At 41.5% G+C, this 21,114-nt stretch overlaps 1 protein-coding gene across 1 annotated transcript in view; it reads left to right on the plus strand.

Annotated features, from left to right (window-relative positions):
- Nucleotides 1–21,114, plus strand: part of LOC126299312 (tyrosine-protein kinase transmembrane receptor Ror-like) — a 111,371-nt gene that overhangs the window by 10,287 nt on the left and 79,970 nt on the right. The window contains exon 2 of the mRNA XM_049991130.1: nucleotides 13,201–13,387. Within this exon, the coding sequence (XP_049847087.1) occupies nucleotides 13,201–13,387 (187 nt within the window). The remainder of the gene's footprint in view (nucleotides 1–13,200; nucleotides 13,388–21,114) is intronic.

A 21,114-nucleotide genomic window follows, 5' to 3' on the forward strand; every position in this document is an offset into this window, starting at 1 on the left:
CTCTTTGGGTTTTGTGCTAGATTCCGGGACAGAGTTTCGTTGCGGAAATTATTAAAAGCATCTTGCATTGAAGCATGCACTATATTTCAAACATCTGCAAAACTTTGCCAAACTTCAGAATTTTGCGTTCTTTTAAATTTGGCACGCTTTTCTCATTGCTTCTGCAACAGCGATCTAAACCGTTTTGTGTACCAAGGCGAATCAGTACCACCGCTTATTAATTTATGTGGTATATATCTCTCAATTGCTGTTGATACTATCTCTTCATTCCACAATGTTTCTTCGCTTACATGATCAAATCGTAAGGAGTGGAGACTGTCTCTTAAAAAGGCATCAAGAGCATTTTTATCAACTTTTTGAAATAGCTGTACTTTACGTTTCTTTTTGATGGTTGTGGGTGTTAAGATATTCAGCCTAGCAACCACTGCCTTGTGATCACTAATCCCTGTATTCATCATGATACTCCCTATTTGTCCATGATTATTTGTTGCTAAGAAGTCAAGTATGCTATTGCAACCATTTATGCTTCAAGTAGGCTCATGAACTAATTGTTCAAAAGAATTTTCTGAGAAAGCATTCAGTACAATTTCGGATGATGTTTTATGCCTGCCGCTGGCTTTAAATGTAAAATTTTTCCAGCATATTGATTGAAGTTGCCACCAACTATAATTATATGAGTGGGGTACATATTTGAAATGACTCAAGTTTTCTTTGAACTGTTCAGCAACTATATCCTCTGAGTTGGGGGGGGGGGGGGGGGGTCAGTAGAACGTCCAATTAATCGTTTAGTCCTATTGTCAAGTATAACCTCTACCCATACTATTTCGCAGCAACTATCTACTTCAATTTCACTACAAGGCAAACTACTTCTGACAGCAATAAATACTCCACCACCAATTGCATTTAATCTATCCTTTCTGAACACTGTTAGATCATTAGAAAAAATTTCTCCTGAGCTTATTTCCGGCTTTAGCCAGCTTTCTGTACCTATAACTATTTGAGTTTCAGTGCTTTCTATTAGGGCTTGGAGCTCTGGTTCTTTCCCAATACAGCTACGACAATTTACAACTACAATACTGATTATTTCTACAACTAACTTACTGTGTTTTACCTACTGCCATTTAGACAGAGGCCCTTTCTGTGTTTTCCTGAGACCCTCCAACGTAAAAAACCACCCAGTCCCTTCCACACAGCACCCGCTACGCGTGTAGCTGCTTCGTGTATGTAGTGATCACAGAGATGTGATCTTCTCTAGATTGACGTACAGATGACAAAATGGTAGATATCGAAATAGTTGACAGAGGGATAGAAAAACCATTAAAATTGCTCAAAAAAGGAAAGGCCGCTGGACCTGATGGGATACCTGTTCGATTTTACACAGAGTATGCGAAGGAACTTGCCCCTTCTTGCAGTGGTGTACCGTAAGTCTCTAGAAGAGTGTAGCGTCCCAAAAGATTGAAAAAGAGCTCAGGTCATCCCCGTTTTCAAGAAGGGACGTCGAACAGATGTATATCTCTAATGTCGATCAGTTGTAGAATTTTGGAACACTTACTATGTTGGAGTATAGCCATAGGCACGGGTTTCGAGGTAGATGCCGTGTTTCTTGACTTCTGCAAGGTGTTTGATAGTTCCCCACAGTCGGTTCATGAACAAAGTAAGAGCATATGGACTATCACACCAATTGTGTGATTGGATTGAAGAGTTCCTAGATAATAGAATGCAGCATGTCATTCTCAATGTAGAGAAGTCTTCTGAACTATGGGTGATTTCAGGTGTGCCACAGGGGAGTGTTGTAGGACCGTTACTATTCACAATATATATAAATAACCTTGTGGATAACACTGGAAGTTCACTGAGGCTTTTTGGGGATGATGCTGTAGTATATCGAGAGGTTGTAACAGTGGAAAATAGTACTGAAATGCAGGAGGATCTGCAACGTATTGACACTTGGTGCAGGGAATGGCAATTGAATCTCAATGTAGACAAGTGTAATGTGCTGCAAATACATAGAAAGAAAGATCCTTTATTTTTTAGCTACAATATAGCGGGTCAGCAACTAGAAGCAGTTAATTCCATAAGTTACCTGGGAGTTGGCATTAGGAGTGATTTAAAATGGAATGACCATATAAAATTGTCGGTAAAGCAGATGCCAGACTGATATTCGTTGGAAGAATCCTAAGGAAATGTAATCCGAAAACCAAGGAAGTAGGTTACAGTACACATGGTGACCCACTGCTTGAATACTGCTCACCGGTGTGGGATCCGTACCAGATAGGGTTTTTAGGAAGAGATAGAGAAGACCTAATGGAGAGCAGCGTGCTTCGTTACAGGATCATTTAGTAATTGCGAAAGTGTTATGGAGATGATAGATAAACTCCAATGGAAGACTCTGCAAGAGAGATGCTCAGTAGCTCAGTACAGGCATTTGTTGACGTTTCGAGAACATACCTACACTGAGGAGTCAAGCGGTATATTGCTCCCTCCTACATATATCTCGCGAAGAGGCCATGAGGATAAAATCAGAGAGATTAGAGCCCACACAGAGGCATACCGACAATCTTTCTTTCCATGAACAATACGAGACTGGAATAGAAGGGAGAACCGATAGAGGTACTCAAAGTACCCTCTGCCACACACCGTCAGGTGGCTTTTGGGGTATGGATGTGGATGTAGATGTAGTGGACTCCTGACCTCTTGATTCAGACCGTCCTCTTGGCTCTGCACCAAAGGACCACAGTCGGTTCTGCCAACGATGCTGCAGATTGTGAGCTCCGCCTTAATTTCGGAAGCAAGACTGGCAGTCTTTACCATTACCGAAATGGGCTACCACCTGCAGTTGGCTGCACTCTGTACTCTTCATGGCATCCGGAAGCACCCTTTCCACATCTGAAATGACTCCCCCCAGTATGCACACGGAGTGCACACTGCCTTCCTTCCCCTCGTTGGCAGCCATGTTCCTAAGGGCTCCCATTACGCACCTAATGTTGGAGCTCCTAACTACCAGCAAACCCACCCTCTGTGAATGCCCAGACCTTCCGAGTCGAGAAGCTACCTGTGGAATAGGGTGGACGACTGCATCCGGCTCAGATACTTTGCCAGCCACAGATAACACCCAAAACCTGTTTGTCAAATGAACCGGAGTGGCCCTACAGTCGGCCCCACGGAATGTCTTCTCTGTCTGCCAGACTTTGCAATGATCTCCCACTCGACCACGGGTGAGGTGTCACCCCAGCGCAGGCAGTACCTGGGGCGGGCACAACAGTTGATCGATCTGGGGACACGTGGGTCGTGCTCGATGTCCCTTGTATCTCCACTTCCAACTCCCCACGGTGATGCCCCTTGGCAGCAACCTCAAGCTCTGTGATGGAAGCCAACACTGCCTGCATCTGTGAGGGAAAGGTCACCAACTCAGCTTGCATCTGTACACAGCAATCACAGTGCCCATCCATTTCTGAACTCGCCCCTGTTTGAAACTCAAAAAGATATGTAATAAACAAACGGTGTACTCCTTGTTTTGGATTTCATTAAAAATGGTCTGGTCCTCCCAGGTCCAAAGGCGTGAGGCAGGCTGCCACCTCTGCCAACCCTATAGTCTGCCAGTGAGTTGGAGAAATTTGAGCTTACTGAGAGTCATTCTTCTCATATGCCATTCACGGATGGAAAGGGAAGGGGCAAGTGATGATCACTTTATCATCATACCTTGCAAACATTATTCCTTTTGCTAACTACAACTCCTTTTAATGTGTTCTGTATGTTTCACCTGGTTTTTCTGTTGCAGTGCATTTTCAGGTTCAAGAGAATTATCCATATAAATATTGTAGTTAACATAGACATTCTCCTCTAACAAATGAAAAACAGCTTTTACAACAATTCTGTTTCCCCCAATATCATAAAGCTTTCAACTGTACGTAGCATACTTAACAAAATATGTGGATCAGCTGAACCTACTGATACCAGATGTTGGCTTTCTCCTATAATATAATTATGAAAATGATGATGTGATGTATGATGTAATATGTCAGAAAGAGAAAGAGGAGAACTGACAATATTTCTTTTGTGTTTGTTAGTTTCTGGAATGTATGTTGTGGTGAGAGACTGATCTGTGTTTAGCTTGAGGTATGGATTTGGTTGAAACATTGCCGTTTGGTTGAAAGTGGGCAAAGTGGTATAGAACACTTCATTTAATGCAAACATTCTTGTTTGTACAGTATGTTGATATTCATTCTATGTTCGTCTGTGCCTTCATTTCTAGTGTCTACATGACAATCTCCCCTTCCAAAAAATTGTAGATTTGCCTAAAGATTTCCTTCAATGACATACACTTGAGGCATTCTATTGTTGAAATAATAACTCTGATTTAGTTGTTAATATCCAGGCAGTGGATTTTTAGCAAAGTACAATAAGCAAAAAAAAATATATTCCTATGCATGTACTTGTTCTAATTAATCTGTTAACAAACAATGTACGTTTTTCCAGTGTCCTTGTAATCAGAAGAGTTTTAGGTTGCCTAGGTATGCAAATGAGCATGTTTTCCTGCAGCTGTGTTGTAAATCATTTAACAGTTTCTTCATTCTTTGCACTTGCTCCATAACTTTCCCAGGATAACACTAAAAACTCTCTGGATATAAAACTTTCAGTCATTTCAGTTCAATCATTGTATTTCCCTTACTTTGTAGGTGAATGGACAGTCCCATACTGGAGACATCTGTAGCTGTTGCTTTGTTATCCTGCAGTGTAGACAATCAAATGTTGCACATGTTTGTTTGTTTCTTTTTCTCAACACAGTAAGTTGTTTCTTTTAAACTACTTTATTGTGTTCTTCTTATATTCCAGATTTACAATTTGTACAGAAACCAGATGGCAGTTCTAAGAGTCGAGGGACATGAAAGGGAAGCAGTGGTTGGGAAGGGAGTGAGACAGGGTTGTAGTCTATCCCCGATGTTATTCAGTCTGTATATTGAGCAAGCAGTAAAGGAAACAAAAGAAAAATTTGGAGTTGGTATTAAAATCCACGGAGAATAAATAAAAACTTTGAGGTTCGCCGATGACATTGTAATTCTGTCAGAGACAGCAAAGGACTTGGAAGAGCAGTTGAACAGAATGGATAGCGTCTTGAAACGAAGATATAAGATGAACATCAACAAAAGCAAAACGAGAATAATGGAATGTAGTCGAATGAAGTCAGGTGATGCAGAGGGAATTAAATTAGGAAATGAGACACTTAAAGTAGTAAAGGAGTTTTGCTATTTGGGGAGCAAAATAACTGATGATGGTCGAGGTAGAGAGGATATAAAATGTAGACTGACAATGGCAAGGAAATCGTTTCTGAAGAAGAGAAATTTGTTAACATCGAGTATAGATTTAAGTGTCAGGAAGTCGTTTCTGAAAGTATTTGTTTGGAGTGTAGCCATGTATGGAAGTGAAACATGGATGATAAATAGTTTGGACAAGAAGAGAATAGAAGCTTTCGAAATGTGGTGCTACAGAAGAATGCTGAAGATTTGATGGGTAGATCACATAACTAATGAGGAAGTATTGAATAGGATTGGGGAGAAGAGAAGTTTGTGGCACAACTTGACCAGAAGAAGGGATCGGTTGGTAGGACATGTTCTGAGGCATCAAGGGATCACCAATTTGGTATTGGAGGGCAGCTTAGAGGGTAAAAATCATAGAGGAAGACCAAGAGATGAATACACTAAGCAGATTCAGAAGGATGTGGGTTGCAGTGGGTTCTGGGAGATGAAGAAGCTAGCACAGGATAGAGTAGCATGGAGAGCTGCATCAAACCAGTCTCAGGACTGAAGACAACAACAACATGAGTAAAAAAGTATTCCTTCCTTTGAGTCTATATACAGCTGGCTGGCTTGTTTGCTTGCCAGGTTGGTGCATTGGTAAACGTGTTGGACTAACATTTCCTTGAAAAGCATAAGGCAAATTCCTCGATGTTTCCATTCAAAAATGTGAAGATGGATTATGTTCCCCATTCGTGTCTGACCCTTGCTTGTGCTCATCCTCTTGTGATCTTATCATTACTTGGACATTAAACGCCAATCTTCCTCACTTTGCAGATGACTATTGACTGAAACTTTTCAGTTTCCGAATCCAGCTCATTTACTAACTTCTATAATGTATGAATTGCTTGTCATACGTGCTAAAACTTCATCATAGAATCAGTAAATCGTTTTAATGTACTTTGCTAATGCTTTTGTTCATGGATATACACTACGTGATAAAAAGTATCCAGACACCTGGCTGAAAATGACTTAAAAGTTCGTTGCGCCCTCCATTGGTAATGGTGGAATTCAATATGATGACAGCTTCCACTCTCGCAGGCATAGTTCAGTCAGGTGCTGGAAGGTTTCTTGGGGAATGGCAGCCCATTCTTCATGGAGTGCTGCTGTGAGGAGAGGTGTCAATGTAGTTTGGTGACGCCTGGCACAAAGTTGGCATTCCAAAATATCCCAAAGGTGTTGTATAGGATTCTGGTCAGGACTCTGTGCAGGCCAGTCCATTACCGGGATGTTATTGTCATGTAACCACTGCACCACAAGCCATGCATTATGAACAGGTGCTCAATCTTGTTGAAAGATGCAATCGCCATCCCCGAATTGCTCTGCAACAGTGGGAAGCTAGAAGGTGCTTAAAACATCAATGTAGGCCTGTGCTGTGACATTGCCATGCAAAACATGGGGTGCAAGCCCCCTCCATGAAAAACACAACCATACCATAACCACCTCCTGATTTTACTGTTGGTACTACACACACTGGCAGATGACATTCATCGGGCATTCGCCATACCCACACACTGCCATCGGATCATATTGTGTACAGTGATTCGTTACTCCACACAACGTTTTTCCACTGTTCCGTCGTCCAATGTTTACGCTCCTCACACCAAGCGAGGCATCATTTGGCATTTGCTAGCATGATGTGTGGCTCATGAACAGCCATTCGACCATGAAATCCGAGTTTTCTCATCTCCCGTCCAACTGTCATAGTACTAGCAGTGGATCCTGATGCAGTCTGGAATTCCTGTGTGAGGGTCTGGATAGATGTCTACCTGTTACATATTATGACCCTCTTCAACTGTTGGCGGTCTCTGTTAGTCAACAGAAGAGGTTGGCCTGTACGCTTTTGTGCTGTAGGTGTCCTGTTGCGTTTCCACTTCACTACCACGTCAGAAACAGTGGACCTGGGGATGTTTAGGATTGTGGAAATACTACATACAGATGTATGACACAAGTGACACCCAATCACCTGACCACGTTCAAAGTCTGTGAGTTCCACGGAGCACCCCATTCTGCTCTCTCATGATATCTAAGGACTACTGAGGTTGCTAATATGAAGTACCTGACAGTAGGTGGCAGCACAATGCAACTAATATGAAAAATGTATATTCTTGGGCGTGTCCGGATACTTCTGATTACATTGTGTATATTCTGTTATCTGTATCACCACAGGCCTATTATTGTATGAAATTAATGTAGAATTTACAAACAAACGCTTGACACAGGTCCTATTGACAACATGTGGAGTGATTCAACCCATCTGCCACAGTTTTAGTGATGCACATCTGTTCATTTGTGATTATTGTAGTCATGTTAATTGGTATAAGTAAGCAGGTTAAGGAATTGTACAAAAATAAGTCCCATGCTTATATCTGTATCCACACAGACGAACCAAAACACTGTGACTACGTGGATAATAGCTTGTTTGTCTATCTTAGGAAAGAAATACATCACTGATTCTATATATATATATATATATATCAGGGATCTGACAGTTTGTTAATAGGTCTGTGGAGGTATGTGACATTAGATGTCCACACACATAAATAACGGGCCGCTGATTTGCGTATGCGGTGATGGCACGTGATAGTGACACAGGTGGGTTCCATAGGATTTACATCAGGCGAATTTAGTTGCTGAGACATCAACATGAGTTCACTGTAATGTTCTTCAAACCACAGTAGCACGATTCTGGCTCCGAGACATGGACAATTATACTGCTGAAAGATGACATTGCTGGTGGGAACACATCAAGGATGCAAGCAGTTTGCAGGTGTCAGCATGTCTTAGATTACTACCACAGGTCCCATGAAAGTGCTGGAGAATCTCTCCTGTGCCATAATAATGCTTCCACCTGCCTGCATCCGTGGTGCAGTGTATGTTTCAAGCTGTCATTCACCTTGATGAAAGCATTTGTGGAGATGACCATCGACCTAGTGTAGCAAAAATGTGATTCACATGATGAGCCGACATGTGTCCATTGATTAATGGTCGTGCACCAGCACTGTGCTCTTTTGGCAGAGATTCCACAGATCCGAATAAATTATACTTTACAGAGCAGACAAGCCCCCAAAACCCACATTCTGTGAAGAGTCGTGGACATCCAACAATGTGATGAATAGTGGTAGTTTTGCTGTCCTCCTACCTCTTTCCATAGGTGCTCATGACAGTAGCATGTGAATATTCGACCAGCTCTACCATTTTCAAGACATTTGTTCACAAGTCATGTGTAATAATATTAATGTGCCCTATGTCAGACTAGCTTATCTCCGTGTGTTTCCCCATTTGCAGCTCATATCTTTGGTAGGGTGATCCCCTACATAATTTTGTTACCATGTGATATGCTTGCAACACTATCAATTGGCGTCCAATGTCATGGTGGGCAGTGGTCGTAAAGTTTTGGCTGTTAAGTTTATACTAATATATAAAGACAAGTCATTGTTACCAAAAATCTTGAAAAGTGTTTGACTGATTGACTTAAAATTGTTACACAATACTCAAATGAATGTTGGAAAGTTCTTGATTGATTTACTTCAGATTTTTACACATTGCTCTAATGAACACTTGGGCAGACATAGGCTACGTATCTTTTTAACATATGTAATATGTAAACAGATATCTTTATTACTATATTAAGGGAACCACTGTTTAATGTTGTCCACAAAAATCTGGAAATGTAGTTGATCAGTTTACTTGAAATTTTTACATAACATTCTAATGTATATTTGCACAATATATTATAAGGATACATTGTTAGCAAAAATTTCGAATAATTCTTGACCAATTTACTTCATTTTCTTACACAATAGTCTAATAAATATTCAGACACATCGGCTATGCAGTTTTTTTAAACAACAATGTACAAAGTTTCTGTTATAACTGACTGTGAGAAAGAAAGTGCTGTGCTGCACTATGCTGTGAAAATGTGTAATTTGGTTTTCTTCCTTTCACTCAGTTTTAACTACAATACCAAGGGCATTTAAACCATTAGACAAATTGTTTCTTTCATATATATTCTTCCTCAGTAGATATATTTTTAAACAAAAATTGTATATGCAGCAATGTACCATTTTGTTTTCTTCCTCACAGTCACATTTTGCATAAATCAGGAAAGCTATATTTGTAGTTTATTGGCTTATTATTAGAATACTACTTCAGAATCTGAATTTGGAATAATAATAAACAAGGCTCAAGATCAGAGAGAGGGTGAAGAGGAGAAATGAAACATTTAAATTAAATTGAGAGTATGTATTTTTGTCATAGTTTGTGTTTGGGAAATTGCAATAAATGGAAAATTGAATATCAGAGGGGTTTAATTAAAATTGCACCACAGTATGAATGTTTAAATATATATATATATATATTCCCTATGTACTTCTTGAGATCACTGGTATGCAGCATTGTATATCTGACAGTTGCAAAGTGCGTTTTGATTCCTCACAGGCATAAGTGAATCATCCAGGCAGATATTTACAGTTATTTTTATGTTGTTTAATGAGTACACCAAGTTTTAATTATACATTTGTGTCATATTATATAAAAATGTTGAATGCAGAAAGCTTCAGCAGTTTTTGCACACTCCACTCACTGACATTCCCAATAAGTACCAACACTTATTCACTCATTTGTGGACATGTCTGTCAGATTTACACCTACCATCTTGTCTCACCATTTGAATCATTAACAAAAATTTCACTGTACACATGTAAGAAAGTAGTTCTACATCTACATTTATACTCCGCAAGCCACCTAGCAGTGTGTGGCAGAGGGCACTTTATGTGCCACTGTCATTACCTCACTTTCCTGTTCCTGTTGCGTATGGTTCGCGGGAAGAATGATTGCTGGAAAGCCTCCGTGCACGCTTGAATCTCTCTAATTTTACATTCGTGATCTCTTTGGGAGGTGTAAGTAGGGAGAAGCAATATATTCTATACGTCATCCAGAAACGCACCCTCTCAAAACTTGGACAGCAAGCTTACACCGCAATGCAGAGTGTGCCACTTGAGTTTGCTAAATATCTCCATAATGCTATCATGCTTACCAGATAACCCTGTGGCGAAATGCGCCGCTCTTCTTTGGATCTTCTCTATCTCCTCTGTCAACCCGACCTGGTATGTACTCCACACTGATGAGCAATACTCAAGTATAGGTCGAACAAGTGTTTTGTAAGCCACCTCCTTTGTTGCTCGACTACACTTTCTAAGGACTCTCCCAATGAATCTCAACCTGGCACCTGCCTTACCAACAATTAATCTTATTTGATCATTCCACTTCAAATCATTCTGCACGCATACTCCCAGATATTTTACAGAAGTAACTGCCACCAGTGTTTGTTCCACTATCATATAATCATACAATAAAGGATCTTTCTTTCTATGTATTCGCAATACATTACATTTGTGTATGTTAAGGGTCAGTTGCCACTCCCTGCACCAAGTGCCTATCCGCTGCAGATCTTCCTGCATTTTCCTGTAATTTTCTAATGCTGCAACTTCTCTGTATACTACAGCATCATCCACAAAAAGCCGCATGGAACTTCCGACACTATCTACTAGGTCATTTATATGTATTGTGGAAAGCAATGGTCCCATAACACTCCCCTGTGGCACGCCAAAGGTTACTTTAACGTCTGTAGACGTCTCTCCATTGATAACAACATGCTGTGTTCTGTTTGCTAAAAACTCTTCAATCCAGCCACACAGCCAGTCTGATATTCTGTAGGCTCTTACTTTATCAGGTACAGTGCGGAACTGTATCGAACGCTTTCCAGAAGTCAAGGAAAATGGCATCTACCTGGGGGCCTGAATCTAATATTTTCTGGGTCTCATGAACAAATAAAGTGAGTTGGGTCTCACATGATCGCTTTTTCCAGAATCCATGTTGATTCTTACAGAGTAGCTTCTGGGTTTCCAGAAATGACATAATACGTGAGCAAAAAAACATGTTCTAAAATTCGCCAACAGATAGATGTCAGAGATATAGGCCTATAGTTTTGCTCATCTGCTCACCAACCCTTCTTGAAAACTGGAACTACCTGTGCTCTTTTCCAATCATTTGGAACCTTCCGTTCCTCTAGAGACTTGCAGTAGACGGCTGTTAGAAGAAGGCAAGTTCTTTCGCGTACTCTGTGTAGAATCTAATTGGTATCCCATCAGGTCCAGTGGACTTTCCTCTGTTGAGTGATTTCAGTTGCTTTTCTATTCCTTGGACACTTATTTCAATGTCAGCCATTTTTTCGTGTGTGCAAGAATTTAGAGAAGGAACTGCAGTGCAGTCTTCCTCTGTGAAACAGCTTTGGAAAAAGGTGTTTACTATTTCAGCTTTACGCGTGTCATCCTCTGTTTCAATGCCATTATCATCCCAGAGTTTCTGGATATGCTTCTGTTTCATTGCCATTATCATCCCAGAGTTTCTGGATATGCTGTGGAAAAAGGTGGTACTTCAGCTTTACGCGTGTCATCCTCTGTTTCAATGCCATTATCAGCCCAGAGCTTCTGGATATGCTGTTTCAATCCGCTTACTGGTTTAACGTAAGATCAGAACTTCCTAGGATTTTCTGCCAAGTCGGTACATAGAATTTTACTTTCGAATCCACTGAACGCTTCACGCATAACCCTCCATATGCTAACTTTGACATCGTTTAGCTTCTGTTTGTCTGAGAGGTTTTGGCTGCATTTAAACTTGCAGTGAAGCTCTCTTTGCTTTCGCAGTAGTTTCCCAACTTTGTTGTTTAACCACAGTGGGTTTTTCCTGTCCCTCACAGTTTTACTTGGCACATACCTGTTTAAAACGCATTTTACAATTGCCTTGAACTTGTTCCATAAACACTCAACATTGTCAGTGTCGGAACAGAAATTTTCGTTTTGCTCTGTTAGGTAGTCTGAAATTCGCCTCCTATTACTCTCGCTAAACAGATAAACCTTCCTCCTTTTTTTATATTCCTATTTACTTCCATATTCAGGGATGCTGCAATCGCCTTATGATCACTGATTCCCTGTTCTGTGCTCGCAGAGCCAAAAAGTTCGGGTCTGTTTGTTATCAGTAGGTCCAAGATGTTATCTCCACGAGTCGGTTCTCCGTTTAATTGCTCGAGGTAGTTTTCGAATAGTGCACTCAGTATAATGTCACACAATGCTCTGTCCCTACCACCTGTCCTAAACATCTGAGCGTCCCAGTCTACATCTGGTAAATTGAAATCTCCACCTAAGACTATAACATGCTGAGAAAATTTATGTGAAATGTATTCCAAATTTTCTCTCAGTTGTTCTGCCACTAATGCTGCTGAGTCGGGAGGTCGGTAAAAGGAACCAATTATTAACCTGGCTCAGTTGTTGAGTGTGACCTCCACCCATAATAATTCACAGGAACTACCCACTTCTATTTCACTACAGGATAAACCACTACTAACAGCGACAACACGCCACCACTGGTTGCATGCAATCTGTCCTTTCTAGACACCATCTGGACCTTTGTTATAATTTCGGCAGAATTTATATCTGGCTTCAGCCAGCTTTCCGTACCTATAATGATTTCAGCTTCGGTGCTTTCTATCAGCACAGTTATAAAGTAAATGTTGTTACACAGACCATTTTGCATAGCTGCATATTAGAAAAGAGGGATGATGATGTGCATAAACTGCAGAGTTCCACATGCATGCTACAAGTCCAGTCCAGAATGGAGGAGTGCTTTCTTAAGACATATGTAATACAAATATGAGTTTTGGCTGCTGATGCCTTAAACCATTAAATTTGATACCTTTCTAACATAGAAAGAATTAACTTCAGACTATTAGATAGCATGCATTGTCATCTTAAAACTGAGTAGTGCTAGGTTTAATATGTAGCATGATTTTTACTATACTGAAAATCTTTTTCATTTTATAGTGTTTTAATTTGTGTACATTTTTTGTCAGATGCTGTATCGATGACCTAACTTCGCAGCCTGAACAGGATAAAAATTCGTTATCAGATAATTTATTAGGAGCAGAAAATTTCAGGCAAGATGCGTTACCTGAAAACATGACTTTGCTTGAGAGAAAAGCTGTACAAGCCACAAGTGAACGTATACATCAGATGCAAGTGGATGAGGGATTTTGTGAGGTGAGTATTTGGTATTCCAGTTCATACTGTAAATTCAGTGTTTTAGTTAAAGATTTAAGTGGATCATAATAGAATTAAATTATTGGGTGTCCCACTCAAACCTCCCTGATATCAAAGACTCGGAGGAAAAAAACCCACAGTAGATGGGACAATGAAAAATGCACCACAGTGTAGAGCCTCTCAAACAATTTATTAATTTATCATCAGTACACTTCTACATGTGAACCATTTGTAGCACGAAGAATATTGAGTTGATATTCAATTTCTTGCCAAGTTCTTTGTAACCTTTCCTCTGTTACTGTTGCAGACACATTAGTGATACCGTGTCGCAACATAGAAATGTCGTCCACTTTGGTTGCATATATGCAGTCCTTCACGAATCCGCACATGAGGAAATCAAGTGGTGTGATGTTGGATGAATGTGGTGTCCAGGCAATGGGTCCTCCGCGTTCGATTCAATGACTGGGAAATTTCTTATCCAGGAACTTGTGAACAGCTGTTGACCAATGTGGCGGAGCTCCATCTTGTTGAAAAATGATGTTGAGTTGCAAGTCCTGTATCTGAGGGTACACAAACTGCTCCACCATGACCAGATACACTGACCCATTCACTGTTTGTTGTGCAAAGAAGAACGGTCCAACAATCCTGTCATACATTAGCCCACACCAGACGTTTATTTTAGGGCTATCACAAACATGTCAATGACAATGTGCAGATTTTGCTAACCCCAAATGTGAACATTATGCCTGTTAATGCTTCCTGATAGATGAAACATTGCCTTATCTGAGAATAAACATCTTTCCAGGAAGCTGGCATCCATATCAATACACTGAAGCATATCCGCAGCAAATTGTTGTCGGTGTGGTTTGTCGTCGTATGTTGCAGACTTTGCACTTTGTAAGCACACATACAAAGACATTGGTGAACTACACGATGCATTGTTGATCGAGGTACATCAAGTTGCCCAAATGCTTGACGAATTGACTTACGTGGGCTTCTGAGAAACGTTTGTCTGATGTCCTCCACTGTCTCTTTGTGAAACTCCATAACGTGCACCGCCAGAATGTTTCAGAACACTTCCTGTTGCCGAAACTTCCTATGCCATTCCTTAATTGTTTTCACATCGTGTGGATCGCATTCATACACACGCTCACAATTTCTTTGCACAGTAATCAGTGATTTTGTTTCTGCAAACCGCTCTACTGCTTGCGTGCGCTGCTGTGGAGTCACCATTTTCATTTCATGCGACCATGCTGCACTCTGGTGACGATACTTGGCACTTCTGATGCAGAAATATAAATTCTTTGAGATGCTATACAATGAGGTGCATTTTTCATTGTCGTATCCACTGTGGCTTTTCTCTCTGTCTTTGAAATCAGGGAGGTTTGAGTGGGACACCCTGTATTATTGTGGACTGTATGTATTGCTTCAGTTCAACTCTATTTGAATTATTTGGTCTGTGGCTTCAAAACTTAACTGCTTATACTGTATCCACACACATGTAAACGAGTTGCAATAATTAAGAGTTCAATGAAGCTGATCATGTAGTACAACATTGTCTACAGAAACATAAAAGCTGATCAAAACAGCATGACATAGTTTGGATTGTCCAAAAGTGTAATGTCACAACTGTGTATACACTTTTAATGCACTGGAGGAGGTATTTCAAAATAATAATGTCAAGGTCATCCATGAACAACTAACTGCAGCCAGGGACTATTGTTCCTCCTCATTCAAGACCCATAAGTGTAGGGAGCAAAATTCAGTTGAAATGCAACAAGACTTGCAACTTGTAGAATCCTGATTATCAATGTATACAGTCATATTTGTAAAGGTTGCCTCTGTCCACTTAGATCAGTGGTGTTACCCCAGTAAAAACACAACAATGTAGTGCATGAAGACATATGACGGAGGAACAATAGTAGAGTGGTTGGTGGTGGTCTCAGTGTTTGCTGTATGATAAGGCACAATTTAGTATTGAATGGGGAGCAGATGCACTTAGTAACGTTTTGATGATACAGGGTTTATCAGCTTAATACAAGGAGAAGACCGCCTCTTTAGCTGAATGGTTTGTGTCCACTGCCTTTGGTGTGGAAGGATAGTTTCGAGTCCTGATATCCCCATGGATTTTTCTGAGGTAGGGAGGTCTGGAAAAGGGTGAACTCTGCCTTATGGGTCCACATGAGGAGCTGCTTGAATAAAGAAGCAGCAGCAGCATAATCATCAGGATTCACCTGCTGGCAATAATGGCTGTTGGGATTGGCAACCTGCTGATCCCACAGTCGTAGATTGCTCCTCGTACTGTCTTTTAGGCAGCAGTCAGCTTGCTGGAACAGGTCTTGTGCCTAATCTGTGAGTCGTGTTTTGTTTTATTTTTTTTTACATTTAATACTAGAAAAAAACATAAGCTGTGTATATCAACATATAAATGTGTAAAGATGTGCTTCATGAGGAAAGGACATTTGGTCCATTCATGACATCATTGAAATAGCCACCCCAGCATTAAAAATGATTTAGGTAAACCTACGAGAGATCAGAATGGCTGGATAGGGCACAAACCTCCATCCTCTCCTATCTGAAGCAGTGTTCTTAACAGGTGCACTCTCTCAGTTGGTTTATACCTAGAGTACAATGCTGTTTTGTTTATAGATACATGCAACAAGTTAGCTTTATAACATGGAGAACAATTATAAACTGTTCATTTCCCCTCTCGACACTTATCACTGCACTCTTCAGCAGAATTTATAAAATATGAGACAGTTACATATTTGTGTACAAGGCGCACAAATATTATGGTGGCTGGCTGATGATTTGTATATCTTTCTTGCATGGAGTCATCAAATCAGTAACTTTTAAAGATGCCAGAAAAATGATAATACAGTAATTATACTTGAAAGTGTGGATAACATAAAACCAATGGTAAATTTTATATCTGCTTTATATATTTTTCTCATTGCTGTTTGTACATTACTGCTTCAAACTGATTCATAGCACAGTGTTTGGATAGTGCCATTTTGCCATATATGGTACGCTTTAACCATGGTGGCATGCAAACAGTTTACAAACTTAGCCATTTTGGAAAAGCTTCTGCCCTGGGCCTGAATGCCAATAATCAAGCCCTTGTGGACATTATATAATTCGCTTCGTTTCCACATTCTGACAGCACTACAGCAAGTGCACTGTTTTCCATGTCGCCCCGACACACCATATAAACCCTCCATTGGTAGTTCTGCCACCTGCCTTATGTGAGTGGCTATTGCATATCATTGTCAAACATAGGCAACTTTCATATTAATTTGACTGGACTGTGTATGTCAATACACTTACTTGCTTAAACAATGGAATTAATTAAAAAAGAATATATTATTAAGTATTTATGCTGACCAAATGCTTCACACCAAAAATCTGTATGGATTACTCTATTTATTTGTCTCATTGCAGTTTTTGATAACAGCCATGTTCTTTTTAAGCATATGTCCACTATATACAGCCACGTAATTTAATCCCATAATTATCTCACATCTCTTGTGTGAGAACATGCTTTACCAGCATGGGACCCCCACCCCTTGCAGCACTATCTCCCTTTTTGTGCTGCAAGTCCATCCTTCTACATCCCCTTTTGCCATTCCTGTGGGTGGTCATCTTGGTGCTGATGATGCCTGCATTTTATGAATTTGGGCACTCATTGTTAGGGTAGGGAAAATTTCACAAAAATTATAACTTAAAAAACAATACAAAATTATTGGTTTTAGCAAAAGTGGCAGTTTTTATTAAATATTGCGAAATTTTTAATTTTTCTGTATAAAAGTTTTATAAATCAGAGGTGGTAGTTTACTGATATTCATAACTGATTGCTGTTGACTGTTAAAATTGTATTTTAACTTTTGATCTCCTCAAGGCAGATATTTGTGTATAATTTTAAATTGAAAGTTCATTTCCCACAAATGAAAATAGCACTGAATTTGGTAAAAAAAAAAAACACTGAATTTGCCAAAACAGTACCAAATTTGCAAACACAACACCAAATTTGGCAAAAAATAACGCTGAATTTGACCATAAAGCAAACAATTGTTTCCTGTTCCTACTCATTGTTTTTCTTTCGGCTGGCAATTCATATGTTTTATTCTTCAGTACATGGTCCCCATTGTTGGGTTTTGATCTACCATTCCTTGTCCAAATTTTACAGAAGTGCAGACTGTGCATTCCACCTTTTGTGCCTTTCTTTCCTTGCATTCTTCCATTCTGCCAAAAGTAATACTCCCAAATCCCAACACCGTAGCCATCCTGTAGTGGGATAGTCATCAAATGCCTACACAGTGGTAGTCCTCTGATCTGCAGGCATCACACTATTGGTGCCTGCACATATGCAAAGTAGTAGGTGTTCATTGTGGCTCAGTTACAGCAATTCCAGGCAGTAGGTACCCAGAAAGGTATCTGTTGCTGTAGCTGGGTGGTGCCACTGGGTAGAACCCCCATTCAGAGTGGTCCCACTAAGGCAGGTGACTTGCAAATGAATCACCCCAAACATTCTGTTGGTGGTCGCATCGACCCAGGATTCTCTTCTGAAAGAAAGCATTGCTAAAATGTGAAGATGGAAGACCCCACAATGTTTCCTTCCTTGGCTATGCTGTGGGACGAACATTGGGCTAGAAACAAGGGGAGAAATACTCGCCATAATACTGAGTTTGCTCTAGGATCAACAGGGACTCCGTTTTGATCACAAAGCCATATTCTTTATTGAACACTTTGAAGTCTTGTTCGGGGAAGTAGCTGTGAATTTAAAAATGGAAAGGGGTTGTCTTCTGATTTAAAACAGCATCCCCTGCTCAGTTATGGTTGTTGCTTGCCTGTGACAAGCTCAGTGACATTCCTGTAACTATATGCCCCCCCCCCCCCCCCCCCCAAATTATAGTCTGAATGTGTTAGAGGGTATCATCTTCCAATGCAACCTCCTTTCACATACCGATGATGAGTTGCAGGCCAATTTGGAGAGATGGGATCTGCATTTTGTCCATCATGTACAGTGGGGAGCAAAGGACAATAAGGTTGATACTGAGGTCTGAAGGTGATTTGTTGCCTGAAAAGGTCAAGGTGATGATGTATTGATCCAATGTGAAACTCTATGTTCCCTCTCACATGTGGTGCTTCAAAGGCACGAAATTCAGGCAGATGACTTCCCATTTTTAACACCAGTCCCATATGTAGGGATTGTGGACATCAATTATGCATGAATGCTACTGGTGCTCCCCCACCCCCTTCATCTGCTCTGTGTCCACTGCAGGGATCACCATTCCCCCTGTCTAGAGGAATGCACCATATTCCAAATAGAAAAGAAAATATAAGACTCTTCACTGACTCATGTATCAGGATGGCAGAAAGAAATATGATAATCTGCATCCAGTACACCAGTACATATGCCAATGACATTTGCTACTGCTATGACATCATCCTTTCTAGTGACAGTACCCTCACTCTTCTTGCCTTCTACTTTGTGTCTGTGGTGCCACTCGACTCTGCCCACTCTCATGATCAATGGGAGCCCTCCTACTTTTTCCCCCACACCCACTTGACATTCTACCCACAGTGCATATTGATACTCAACCCCCAGTTGATGAAGCAACTTCCCCCGTCAGTGAGTTTCATCGGGAAGGCATCCCTTGGGATGCTCTGCTCCGAGAACTCTGCAGATCTGCAACCAGATGCCAGCCAATGGCTGAAGAAGCCACAGGTTTATGGTCATAGGGCTTCACATTCCTCCTGTCTCCCTGAATCTAGGGCAGAAAAGCCCCACAAACATCGAAATCATGCGAGGAGGAGGAGGACATAAAAAAGACCTCCAAGAAAAAGGAAGCTCCACCTGTCCCCATGCCACAAGACCCTGCATGTCCCGACTCTGTATCCAAGGTGGAGTTCCTGGTGATGTCTGTGTAACCAGATCACCCCCCCCCCCCCCCCCCCCCCCCCACCACAGCCTGCTTAGGAACCTATGTGTATTTATGCCATAGCCTCCCAACCAGTGGCAGCAGGCAGCCCTGGGTCCCTTCATTCCCCCACAGTATACCAGTAGTGTGATCCTCCAGTGGAACTGTAGTGGTTATTTCTACCACCTGGCTGATTTGCAGTGCCTCTTAAGTGTTTCTCCTGTTTTATGGATTGCCCTGTAGGAAATGTGGTTCCCAGCATTGCAAACACCTACCCTCCAGGGCTGTCAGAACTATTTTAAGACTTGAGCTGACTATTCCAGAGCATCAGATGGCATTTGCACGTACGTTCTTGTCTCTGTCTATGGCTTTATCAGCTCTCCCCACCCTTCCTCATTTTGAGTGATTTCAATACTGAAAACCCCTTGTTTGGTGGCACTATGATTACTGGCCATGGTGAAGCTATCGAAACTTGGCTCGCAGAGCTTTATCTTTGGCTCTTGAATACCAGTGCCCCCACACATGTCTGCATGGCACATGGATCCTATTTGGCCATTGATCTTTCCTTTTGCTGTGGTCTTCTCCCCTCTATCCATTGGAGAGTTCGTGATGACCTATGTGAATGTCGGCGTCCAGCCAGTTGGGCTCTCAACAGTGCTGACTGGATGCCTTGGAGGTATCAACATGTCTGTCCAGAGCACAGCTACAGCCATTCTATCACCTGCTATTGCTCATGATTCCCTAATGGAAGACAGTACCTTGGTGAACTTCAGAAATCGATGTAGCCATTACAGGTCACAGACAGGCTCTCCAACACCATAAGCAATATCCATCAATGGAGCATCTCATTGCCATTAAATGGCTCCATTTCCGGATCTGCCAACTAATAAAATGACAGAAACAAAAATGTTGGCTATGATACATTGCTTCCATTGAACTGTGTACCCCCCTGCGGGTCCAGTGGTTAGAATAGGCCCGAGGTATTCCTGCCTGTCTTAAGAGGTGACTAAAAGGAGTCTCGCACTTTTTGGCCTTTATGTGATGGTCCCCTGTAGTGTTTGACCTCAATTTTTCAAAATTTTCCCGAAGAGCAAGAGCATACACTGAGACCTCTCACATCCTTCGTCAACGTGGATCTGCACTTCCGCACATTCTCCAGCTGTTGGGCGAGGTCATCCTCCTAGGTGTGTTTCCCTCCATCCTCTGTGCCATATTGCTTTCTGCACTGTTGACGATAATGGACTACTTAGCTCGTTTGCGCCTGATGTCCAGCACGGTAGCCAGTCTGTTGTGGTGAGGGTGCCATGTACCCTGTTGGCTGTAGCCCCCCTGACCACACAGGGATTGCTCTGCTGTTGTCTGTGCCGTTAACTTCCCAAGTATGCCAAGGAGTAGATGCCCATCACCCTGGGGCATCGGAACTCCCGGCAATGGCCATCCTGCCAGGTGGCCTTTGCTGCGGCCTAGGTGGCACCCGTGGGGAGGGCCCCTGGTCGGAGTGGATGGCATCAGGGTGGATGACATGCCATGAAGCGTAGTACGTCTGGTGGTCAAACACCAGCAGTCTCTAAGTGGTCGAGGTATCATCAATGCTAAGAAATACGACCCCAAATGGTCCCCTTCCCCCCTACCCCCAGGCCACAGCATGGGAGGAACGCAAGGCTAAGGATGGCAGCGAACCTTATTCACCCCAGTATCTCATATGTATGAGAGTTGATGTGTACTCTGTCTTGTCAATGAAACCTCAGTTTTTTGTGGAGCATTTAGAGGATAAGTTTTGGAAAGTGGAGGGCTTGTCCCAAATGC

The sequence above is a fragment of the Schistocerca gregaria genome, chromosome X, assembly GCF_023897955.1.
Source record: "Schistocerca gregaria isolate iqSchGreg1 chromosome X, iqSchGreg1.2, whole genome shotgun sequence".
Taxonomy (NCBI): domain Eukaryota; kingdom Metazoa; phylum Arthropoda; class Insecta; order Orthoptera; family Acrididae; genus Schistocerca; species Schistocerca gregaria.